At 46.9% G+C, this 12,396-nt stretch overlaps 1 protein-coding gene across 1 annotated transcript in view; it reads right to left on the bottom strand.

Annotated features, from left to right (window-relative positions):
* The window catches only part of pcxa (pyruvate carboxylase a), a 300,166-nt gene that overhangs the window by 257,943 nt on the left and 29,827 nt on the right, over positions 1 to 12,396 (bottom strand). The window contains exon 7 of the mRNA XM_063203143.1: positions 9,218 to 9,369. Within this exon, the coding sequence (XP_063059213.1) occupies positions 9,218 to 9,369 (152 nt within the window). The remainder of the gene's footprint in view (positions 1 to 9,217; positions 9,370 to 12,396) is intronic.

The following is a 12,396-nucleotide window of genomic DNA, read 5'->3' as shown; positions in this document are numbered from 1 at the left end:
CTGTCACCACCTACAGGGCACCGGCTGCTCGTCCTACCCGCCCTTCAACAACACTACCCATGGTGCAACACTATCCATGGGGTCATCCACATCTCCCTATACACCTCAACAGTAAAACAATCAACACCCGTTCCAGTACATGCAAACCTCAACACTATCCATGGGGTCATCCACATCTCCCTATACACCTCAACAGTAAAACAATCAACACCTGCCCCAATACATTACGTTATTATTATAATTACATTGCATTTAGCTAACACTTTTTATTCAAAGCGACTTACAGTTATTTAGGTACAGGGTATTGGTTACAGGCCCTGGAGCAATGTGGGATTAGGTGCCTTACTCAAGGGCACTTCAGCCATGGGTGAAGGTGCTGGTAAGGATGGGATTTGAAATCAGCATGCACACACCTCAACACCACCTGGTGCATCGTCATCTCCCTACATATACTTCAAAAGGAAAACAATAAACACCCGCCCCACTCCATACACACCTGTCTTTGTTTTATCTTCATTCTGCTTCGTAACACTTTTTATGCATCTTCATTTGTTATGCTATATGTTTTTTACCTTGTCTTGGACAATGCTGTCAGTGTTGCGACTGTAAACTGCGATGTCTTAGTTATTTATTACTTGTATACTGCTGTACTCTGCACTGACCCCTTACAACGAGGACATTTAAGCAGGAACTGGGTAAGTCACTTTGGTCAAAGGCGTCTGCTAAATGTAATGTAATGTAATGTACACACCTGAACAGGAGAGCAAAGATCCCTTCTCCCTCTCATTGCCTGCCACCTCCATAGCCCCTGCCCCTCACCCCTACTGTAAGTTTCGGTAACACTATAATACCGACTCCTTGTTAGGCATTAGTTATGCATTTGTTAAGCATTATTCAAACCTTCGATAACCCTTCGTAAAACATCTGTTAACCATTATCTCTTTATTGTTTCCAATTACTTAAATAATTAACATGCACTGTTAATGGTTTTTGATACTGACACATGTGTGTGAGAGGAAGGATTGGCAAATGAAGAATGGTTTCTGTATCATTTGCCAATCCTTCCCCTCTCTCTCTCACAGACATGTATCAGTATCAAACACCATTAACAGTGTATGTGAATGATTACGTAATGGGAAATAATAAAGAGATAATGGTTAACAAATGTTTTACAAAGGGTTATCTAAGGTTTTAATAATGCTTAACAAATGCATAACTAATGCTTAACAAGGAGTCTGTATTATAAAGTGTTACCTATGTTTCATATCAAACGAAAACCTTGCCTGGTTAACACCAGACTCACAAGTGAGATAGTCTCGAGGTCACCGATGCAATTTCTCATAGGAAAGTTGTTGGTTTAACGATTGCCCATGGCCGTGAAGAATGCACCATTAGGTATACATAATCCATAGCCATTCGTGTCAGTTGTATTTATACCCCTCACCGCTCTCTGATTGGCTCCCTAGCTCAGGCCACTGCTTTTGGTGGCGGAGCCATGCCGTCTTCCAGATAGGAACGATTGTGCAAAGCAGCATGGGATTTCCCAGGCTACCAAAACACCTAACATTCAACCCCACTCCATGCACACCTCAACAATAACGTAGCCAGCACCCCACTTGCCCACCCCTCTCACCGCCTTCCACCTGCTCATCCTCCACGCGCCTCATCATCACTACCCAGAATGCATTGCACCACCTCTTGTGAGGGAGGCGAGGTGATAGGGGTGTAATGTGCGTTAGATATAAATACCATAATCCTCAAAATCCCTGTTGAGTTAGAGGGCGGCGGCACCCCTCATTACCAGCGCAGCGTTTGATCTTCCCGCCTGCCTGTCTCGTACCCACTCCCTTTTGTAACACCAGCCTTTAAAAAAGCAACCAAACGACCTAGCGAGCAAGCGAAAAGGGAGTTCATTCCACGACCGCACTTTGGTTCTCACTTTTTGTTGAACTTGCGAGAACACTTTCGAGTACAAGACCTATGGGAGCACATGTAGATAGCGGAGAAAGAGACAAAGAGAAATTGCATGTATGTGAGCGAGAGAAAGCAAAAGAGTGAGAGCATGGATTGAGATAGAGCTAGAAAGAGGGAGAGAGAAAAAGGGAGAACGAAGGAGAAGAGGAAAGAGGGAGAGAGAGAAAGGGGGAAAATCATGTATAGTTCATGAAGACAAAAGAGGCAATATTGGCCCCTCAAGACTGGAGCCAGCAGCAGTGACCTTCCATACACACAAAGAAGTCATCGGTCATGTGTAAATATATGTCGCGCGCGTGTGTGTGTGTGTATTTGTGATACGAGCGTATTTCTCGTGCCTGTGTGCACGTTTGTGTGGATGACAAAGATAAATGAGAGAGGGAGAGGCCTGGAGGTAAGACAGAGAGAGAGAGAGAGAGAGAGAGAGAGAGAGAGAGAGAGAGAGAAAGCTAAAGCAAGTGCAAGAAAGAGAAAGAAAAAGGTGACTTCGAGAGAGGGAGAAAAAGAGAGCAGGAGAGAGCGCAACAGAGTCATGAATAACAATGCTCCACCAGTATTCAAACTACAATATGAACTCTACATTCTACATAACTCTCTCTCTCTCTCTCTCTCTCTCTCTCTCTCTCTCTCTCTCTCAGAGAAGAGCAGAAAGACCCCCAGGGACACATAGGCAAAGTGACACTTAAACAAACAGGCAAAGTGACATTAAAACAGACAAATCAAGAAGAGTTTGCTATTATCAGTTTGGGACTCACACACACGCTACATTTCTGTTCTATTCCCTTAGTAATGGCATAAACAAACAGAGAAATGAGGCACATGTGTTTGCTTGTTAGCGTGATTAAAAAGCTATGCTTGAATGGATGTCTAATATACATATAGTCATGTGAGAGTGCTGAACCTGCCTCCCACCATGAAGATAATGAGGAAGTGATTTAAAGGAGAATTCCTGCCAATTTCAACATGCAGTTGTATAGCTCACGCTACCCTTGACTTGTCTAGTACCCACTCACTGGTCCTGTCCCAAATGATTTGAGACATTGCCATTACCAAATTTGAACAACAAAACAGTATTTTTTCTCTGTTTTAACTGTTAATATATTGTCTTTTCACTATACTTCATCTAATGAACGGATTGGACATCTAATGAATGGATTGGATGTTTTGATAAATGCTAGTATTTTGATTTTATTCGGGGTTCACCAAGTGTCCCAACTTCATCGGAGTTGGAGTTTGTAATTGACTACATGCACAGATATTTGTATGTGCAAGTCACCAGACCTAAAAAAAACTGACAAGGCCCTGCCGTGGCCAACCGGTAGGGCACTCGTCTACCATGTGGCTGACCCGGGTTCGATTCTCGGCCCGGGTCCTTTGCCGGCCCTTCCCCGTCTCTCTCTCCCCACTCGCTTCCTGTCATCACCTTCACAGTCCTATCATAAATTAAGTCAAAAAGACCAAAAAAATATCTTTAAAAAAAAAAACACTGACAAAAACATCTGACTACTACAACAGAAGTAAGCAGACCCTGCCTCTAAATTCTGTGCACACACGCAAAATTTTCCTATTCTATTCTGCCAATTCATCAATCTCTACATCAGTCTAGACACGCACAGATAGTGAAAACCCAAGACGACGACTCTCCCTGCCTCCAGCACCGAAACTGCAGATACCCATCCTATCTTGCAGAGAACAAATTAAAAAAGCTCAGGCAGATATCAAACTCTGTGTGAGTGTGAGTGTGGTGTGTGTGAGAGAATTCGTGAGAGAACGTGAAAGTGCGTGTGTGTGTGTGTGTGTGAGAGAGAGAGAGAGTGAAAGAGACAGTGAGACAAGGAGAGTGAGAGAGTGAGAGATTACTGCATGAGAGCATGTGTGTGTGTGTGTGTGTGTGTGTGTGTGTGTGTGTGTGTGTGTGTGTGTGTGTGTGTGTGTGTGTGTGTGTGTGGCTGCAAGCTCATGTCTATACCTGATGACCCTAAAAGCTAGAGTTGGCCAGCGCATTCAGCATGGGCAGCCAGGGCCCCACAGACAGACAGACAGGCTATAAGCTACATTGAGCATGTGTGAGAGTGTGTGTGTGTGTGTGTGTGTGTGTGTGTGTGTGTGTGTGTGTGTGTGTGTGTGTGTGTGTGTGTGTGTGTGTGTGTGTGTGTGTGTGTGTGTGCGCCCATCACCCTGGAGACAGAATGCTAATGAGAGATGGGGAAACACACAGACACCAGAAACCGCCTCTGACTAATCTCTGCACACATTTGCAATATCAGGGTGCTCGCGCACGCACGCACACACACACACACACACACACACACACACACACACACACACACACACACACACACAGACAGACAGACAGACAGACAGACAGACAGACAGACAGACACACAGACAGACACACGCACACACGCGCGCACACACGCGCGCACACACGCGCGCACGCAACGCGCGCACACGCAGACACGCACAGGCCTGAAGACACTTAATGATGAACACACTCAAGACAGACACACTGATGCACTGACACAAACCCACCTGGATGTGCCAGAAATACAAATGCATGCACACACACATCCATTTGGTAGGCAGGTCACCTATGCCTCGCACACGCATGCATTACCTCTCAAGACACACGCGCGCACGCGCACGCCCACATACACACCTGCACGCACACACACACAGTAGGCAGACCACCTCTGCCGCTCTTAGACGTCTTCCCTGTCTCATATAAACACACGCACACACACAGACACCTGCACACTCACAGTAGGCAGATCACCATTGCCTCTCTCAGACATGCATTGGCACTCACAAATGATCACACATGCACGCACGCACATACTGTACGCACACATTCGCACAAGCAGACACGCACACACGCTTGAAGACACTTAATGAAGAACACACTCAAGACAGACACACTGATGCACTGACACAAACACCCACCTGGATGTGCCAGAAATACAAATGCACGCACACACATCCATTTGGTAGGCAGATCAACTATGCCTCGCACACGCATGCATTACCACACACACACACACATGCACAGCAGGCAGATCGCCTCACGCACACACACACACACACGCGCGCACGCGCACGCACGCACACTCACACACACACACACACACAGGGCTTGAGAGTCAGACGGAGCACGAAGACGGAGCTTTTCGAGTTGTATTGCCTCGCCAATGTACAGCCCTGTGTTATCTGGCTGACTGAGCTGGTTGAGCTCGGAGGTGGTTGAGCTTAGAAGTCACACTGCCCCCCAGTGGCAGAGAGGTGCTCCTGCGAGGCCGAGGGGCTCAAAACTGTGGCTCAGGCTCCGTGTTTGATCATTTCACGTCAGGGCCACCGACAGCTTTGGCTGGGCCCAGAACAAAGGCATGCGAAAGGGGCCCTTAGGTCACATAAGGACCCAATTCTGGGAACCCCCTTCTCCCTGGGCCCGGGACAGCTGACCACTTTGTCCCTGTGTGTAGTCATATAGCCCCAGGCTGTTGTGCTCACCGAAGCTCTGTCTGCTACTGCTGCTGCTGCTAGCGTTGTTTGTGTTCTACCTTCCCAAGCACATCCAGCCATCCATCAGTCTGTCTGTCTGTTTATCTGTTATCCAAAGCCCCTCTTCACCACTAGTCAGAGATATTCTCTCTCTGTCAGTCTGTCTGTCAGTCTGTCAATCTGCGTGGCTGACTGTCTGTATGTCTGTGTGTTGATCTGTTATTCAAAGCTTCTTTTCCCCAACTAGTCAGGAATATTCTCTCTCTGTCTGAGCACCTGGTCTCTCCATCCATCCATCCATCTATCCGACCGTCTTTATATCTATCTGTTTATCTATTATTCAATTCCTCTCCCCCCCCACCCCAGTCATGGACGGCCTCTCTGCCTGCCCAACTGATGTCTCCATCCATCCAACTGCCTTGCCTGTGTGTGCATCCATCTGAAAAAGGGGTAAATATCAGGCAAGGGAGTAAACACGCATGCACGCGCACGCACGCACACACACACAGACACACACACACACACACACACACACACAGACACACACACACACACACTCACACACCTACATGTTTACCTGCCTGTTCACATAAGCCATCCACCCACCCGTTTGACAATCTGCTTGCCTTACCTCCCCCCTAATACACACATGCGCCCCCACACCCACACACTGGCTGGCTCTTATGATCCAGACCATTTATCCAACTGTCTGCCTCCCACCCCCTCCCTCCTTTTCTCTTCCGATTTTCCTGATTTTGCATGCTCTCCTGAGTAGCAATGCTTATGAGAGAGAGGGAAGGGGGGGGAGAGAGGGAGAGATAGAGAGAGAGAGAGAGAGAGAGAGAGAGAGAGAGAGAGAGAGAGAGAGAGATAGAGAGAGAGAGAGAGAGAGAGAGAGAGAGAGAGAGAGAGAGAGAGAGAGAGCGAGCGAGAGGGAGGGAGAGGGGGGGGGAGAGAGAGTGAGCGAGAGAGAGAGAGAGAGCGAGCGAGCGAGCGAGCGAGCGAGAGAGAGCGAGAGAGAGAGAGAGAGAGAGAGAGAGCACGCAAGCGAGAGTGCACGTCTATAATTTCAATTTTCGTACCCTTCTTGCTCATCTGCAGCTAGTGAGGTAGCGAGCTAAAACTGCACCGTCAGGAGGTACGCAGAGAAACCCTCATCTCAGCATGTGCGCGCACAAGCGCACGCACGCACGCACACACGCACACACGCACACACGCACGCATGGGCACACACAAGCACAAGCACAAGCACGCACGCACGCACGCAGCTAATGGGCACATAGACGCAAAACCACAAGCACGCACACACAGCTAATGGGCACAGAGGGATGATGAGAGCAGTGTGCCTTTGAAGGATTCCTTTCATTCTAGAGGAGGAATAAAACATGGGGCCGGCTAAACATACGGTGCATATGAGACCCAGCCCAGACAGACAGACAGAAGTAGATGCAGACAGCACGTAAGACCCAGGTAGACCCAGACACAGTCTGTTTGGCGTGTGTGTGTGCGTGTGTGTGTGTGTGTGTGTGTGTGTGTGTGTGTGTGTGTTGGGGAGGGCGTGCATTTTTGGTGTGTTCAAGAAAGTGTTTGATGAGACAAATGAGACAAATGAGACAAATGAGACAGACAGACAGACAGACAGACAGACAGACAGAGAGACAGACAGACAGAGAGACAGAGAGACAGATAGACAGATAGACAGATAGGCCGATAGACAGATAGACAGATAGACAGATAGATAGATAGATAGATAGATAGATAGATATTGGCCAAGCGATGTGCCTTTCAGTTCTATGAGGGAAGCAAAGTGGGGTGCATGAAAGGGACCAGGGGCGAAGAGACAATATTCAAGTTTAACATCATCCAAGTCAAGTGAGGAGTACATTTTGCCTGTGGCGGCCAATCAAATCAGCAACATAAATGTTTCAATCGACTTCTGTAATGTAATGAAATCATTTGAATCGGCGCTGTGACCTGCAGCTGGCCATTGGGCTGTCAGAATGGAATTTCAACTCTCTTCGCTTTGCTCTATCTCTATCGCCTGCATGTGCCCCCGTCGTTAGAGTACAGGGATGCAGAGGGAAGCCATAGTTGCTAACTATATTAGCTACTTTGTTGTTTGCAATGCAATTTCCCATTGACAACTACCAAAGTTGCTAACTGGCTAACAACTACGCTTTCGAGAAATGCACCCCAGGTTTGTGTTAAATATGAGCTGGTGTGTGTCTGTGTGCAGAGAAGCTCAAGAGACGGTGTGTCTGTGAGCAATGAGTGGCTTATGAGTCGCTTGTGTAACCATGTGATCAGGTGTTTGAAAACAAACTTTGCTGAAAATAATAAGCACAGTCTCTGAAGTCAAATTAGTGTGTGTGTGTGTGTGTGTGTAAAGTTATTCTGCTTTGACAGGTAATTAAAATCATCTTCATGAAGGCTTGCCTTGACCAGCGGCATCATCAAAGCGCTCCACCATCTCATATTAACAAGTGATGAGAGGAGCAGTAAGTGCAGTCAACAGGAGCAAACACTACCTAAAATAGACACTAATTACAAAGACTGTGAGTGTGAGAGAATGACAGCAAGAGATAGAGAGAGACAGAGAGAGCACAAGAGAGAGCGAGAGAAAGAGCGAGAGACAGAGAGAGAGAGCGAGAGCGATAGAGCGAGAGAGCGAGAGCGAGGGAGCGAGAGAGAGAGAGCGAGGGAGCGAGAGAGAGAGAGAGCGATAGAGAAAGAGAGTGCGAGAAGGAGAGAGCTAGAGAGAGAGAGAAAGTGAGTGTGAGAGAAAGTGTGTGACAGGCATAGAGTGTCTGTATCTCTGTGTCTGTCTCGAGTCTGCACTGAGTCAGTCAGAGAGCTGTGTACATAATGTGTGCAACCAACCGTGTGTTGTGTGTATGAGGGTATGAGAGTTCATGCACTGCTTTTACCAGGTTGACAGACTGCAAAGGAGGCTTGTCTGGCAGGTGTGGGTGCATGGCAAGTCTGTGTTTGCTGAAACAATATTTATACCAGGTGGTTCACTGAGTCCAGTCCACAGGGAATCAGTTTCACTCTCAGCTTTAGCTGTCACAGTCACTGCAGCATCCTGATCACAATGACATCCAAATAAGGCACGTCCCAGTGTGTGCGTGTGTGTGTGTGTGTGTGTGTGTGTGTGTGTGTGTGTGTGTGTGTGTGTGTGTGTGTGTGTGTGTGTGTACCATTTTAGACAGGATAACTGAGCCTGCAATGAATCTGAGTGTACGAGAGAGAGCGAGAGAGTGAGCCAGTGAGCCAGTGCGAATGCGTGCAGCGGCCATGTGTGTGAGTGCCATGTGCCCATCCTGCATGTCTGCCATGTGCGTTTGTGCATCCTGTGTGCCTGTGTCGTAGGTGTGTTCATGCACCATTTTGAGTCTGCAGCGCATCCGTCCCGCAGTTATGTCTGTGTGTGTGATAGTGTGAGGTACGTGCGTGTGTGTGTGTGTGGTGTGTGTGTGTGTGTGTGTGTGTGTGTGTGTGAGGTGTGTGAGGTGTGAATGTGTGAGGTGTGTGTGCGTGAGGTGTGAGGTGTGCGTGTGTGTGTGTGTGAGGTGTGAGTGTGAGTGTGAGTGTGAGTGTGTGTGTGTGCGTCCGTGCGTCCGTGCGTGCGTGTGTGTGTGTGGTATGTGTGTGTGCGTCCGTGCGTGTGTGTGGTATGTGTGCGTGTGTCCGTGCGTGTGTGCGGTATGTGTGTGTGCGTCCGTGCGTGTGTGTGTGTGTGTACCGTTTTGGCGAGGTTGACCGAGTCTGCGGTGAGGCGGTCCCGTAGGTGGGGGTCCAGCTGCACAGCCGGAGCGATCTCCACCACCTTCTGATGTCGCCGCTGGATGGAGCAGTCCCTCTCATACAGGTGGATCACGTTACCATACTTATCACCTGTGTATACACACACACACACACACACACACACACACACACACACACACACACACACACACACACACACAGTCAGAGGTAGTGAGCAGAGACGCATTCAAGGAACCTCACACAAACACAAACACACACGCACGCACGCACGCACGCCCATGCACACACACGTGCCTGCGCGCACACACACACGCACGTGCAAAAACATAGAGAGCCTTTCATTCTTACCATTACTTTAAGGCTAGAGATTGCTAACCTGTGACTAGACCAGCGGTGTCAAAACTCATTTCAGTTCATGGGCCACAAACAGCCCTCAAATAGGCCAGGCCAGTAACGTACTTGCGAAATTGCAAATATCTGCTTCATATTGGAATCCCATTGCTAGTCAATTATCGGGGTGGATGGCAGCGGGCATATCAGAACCATAGACTGTAAATGACGACCAAAAAAGTCTGAAATCTCAGACAACTGCAGCAAATTTTGTAATTGGCCAAAGAGTTTGGCCTACTTCTTATTTTTACATTTTTGTTTTTTATTTCTCTTCAAGTCTAGGACCAAATTGAACCACTTGGCCTTGTGTTTGACACCCCTGGCCTAGGCCATATTCATACACAAAACCCCATTTTCAGTTTTTTTTCAGGTTTTCTGTTTTTTTTTGGGTGACACTTGTACTCCATATGTTCCATAATTGCAAGTGCATATAAATGCTTATGGGCGCGCACAAACGCAAACACACACACACAGAGTCAGAATTCTCTACACACGGCACAACACAATCAAATCTGCTCACATACAATTCTAGTCAGTATGCCGCAGAGGGAGGGTACCTGTACCTAATTGACTATAGCACTGTCATTTTGGATAACAGTGTCAGCTAAATGAAATGCAACAATGTAATGAGAACGCCTCTGTGCCCTCCAAATTCCCACGCAGACTGTCCCCTTGTTTATGAGTCGCAGTTTTGGCCTAGTTCGTTGTGTAGCTGTTTTCGTTCCAGTGTGGGAAAAATACATGAACAATAAACTAAAAAGGAGTTTATTTCCGTGTGCCTGGGGCGTTTGGGGAGCCGTTTGCAATCCAAGCTGGACTATATGAAGCAGACTAAAGCATATGTTCATTTATATCACTGTTAGAAAAACAAACTGAAGTGATTCATCTCTATCGGCTGTTTTTGGACTGCATGAGAGAGCCGTGCAATTCATAGTAATGGTAAAAAACCATTCCAGAGCAACGTTGGCAATCAGCTACAGTGGAGTTGCTTAACCAGTAGAAACAAGCACACATGCAAGCAAAACAAATACACACAGACACACACGCACGCACATTCACACGGACACAGACACGCACACAGACATATGCACACAGTATTTCTTCGGGAGATTTGGCAGAAAGTGCGCTCTGCATTGGCTGGAAGCTATGCATCAACAGCCCCCCTAAACCAAAGCCTAAGCCAAAATGAATCCATCTTCCTCTAAACCAGTGTTTCCCAACCTTTTTTGTCTTGTGTACCCCTAAGCCTTTTCGTTGTGCCATGAGTACCCCCTAAGTCAAGTTATATCGCTTTCTCCATCCCAATGTAACTAAGCTCCATACATTTGTCAAATTTTCATTTTTCCAAGTACCCCCTGCAGTGTGCTCGCGTACCCCTAGTGGTACACGTACCCCTGGTTGGGAAACACTGCTCTAAACAAGCCAAGCCATTGAAACCACCTCCGCTTAGTCGTCATTGGTGAACGGCAAGAGAGAGACGTATACTATGTCTACCAGAATCAAAAGCTATGGAATATTGAAAACTCAACCACGTGCTCTGAGGCAGTTGAGAAATAACGTTTCTGCGGTAAGGACATTCGCCCCCAAGAGGGCAATTTGTGAAATGCGGCTTCTGTCTACCTTACAGTTCTTACCTTACCAACATACAGTCAGCAGGTGCCATGTAGGGTAACACAATAAACAGAGAGCTAAACCTGGAAGGGCGTAATGGGGTTGCTTTAAATGGGTCACAGATGTGGAGGCACTGTGGCTCCGTTGGCTAGGGCGCCATACCATGTGCCCTGGGGGGCCCTGAGTTTGAGTCCAGCTCGAGGTCATTTTCCAATCTGGCCTTTCCAGATCTCTCTCCCACTTGTTTCCTGACACACACTCTGCCCATGCGGTCATAATGAAAACATAAAAGTCTGAAAGATGTCTTTAAAAAAAAAAAAGACACGGTAATCGGGAATGTTGGCTGAAATCATTTCAGGAAGCTCAAATCCATCAAAGGCACCCCCAAATCAAATTCTTCCATGACTGTCTTTTCTGCTCAAAGAAAAGTCAGTGCATTTGGCCATTATTGCTTCCAGACTCTGAGGAGATGATGAGCACTTCGAGTAGAAAGCAGATGAGGGCTTATGGGCAGGATACAGAAGAGTCCTGAAATGTTCCAGTTGAAACTGATTGATGCTACTTCACTGGTGTTGGGTGGCCTTTGCCTTTCTTTATCTAAGCCTCATCTATATTACCATGCCCCTCTGTAGAGTAGAAGGGGCACTACACCTTCCAGGCTGGTTGTTTCTCTGTCAATCCATTCATTTGTCAGTTAGCCACATTACACAACAAAAACTAATCGTTGGATTTGAATGAATTTTTCAGAAAACAATGGCAGTGACTTCTGGATGACCATTAAAGGTGCCCTGTCTAATATTTTTTGTAGTTTATTTCCAGAGTTCATGCTGCCCGCTCACAAATGTTGTTTCATGAATACTTGCCAATCACCATCCGAGTGTTCATTAAGACTGGGAAAATTGTATTTAACATACAAGAAAAGGCAGCTCTTCGCCATTTTGAATTTCCAGAAATAGACATCTTCATCTGCAAAACTTGTTGTACTTTGGTCATACTAGGAAATATAAGTTCATTATTTAGTACATATTAATGAAAATGTCAAATTTGGTAGTAGACGGTTTCAATGAGCAGCATAGTTGCAATACCTACTCCTAACACTACTTACTTTTTATTATATTTTTATATAATCCCTATTCGTTGCAATAGAGAAATTAA

This window comes from Engraulis encrasicolus, chromosome 7 (assembly GCF_034702125.1).
Source record: "Engraulis encrasicolus isolate BLACKSEA-1 chromosome 7, IST_EnEncr_1.0, whole genome shotgun sequence".
Taxonomy (NCBI): domain Eukaryota; kingdom Metazoa; phylum Chordata; class Actinopteri; order Clupeiformes; family Engraulidae; genus Engraulis; species Engraulis encrasicolus.
The sequence above is the reverse complement of the archived record's forward strand: the minus strand, read 5'-3'. Positions and strand labels throughout refer to the sequence as shown.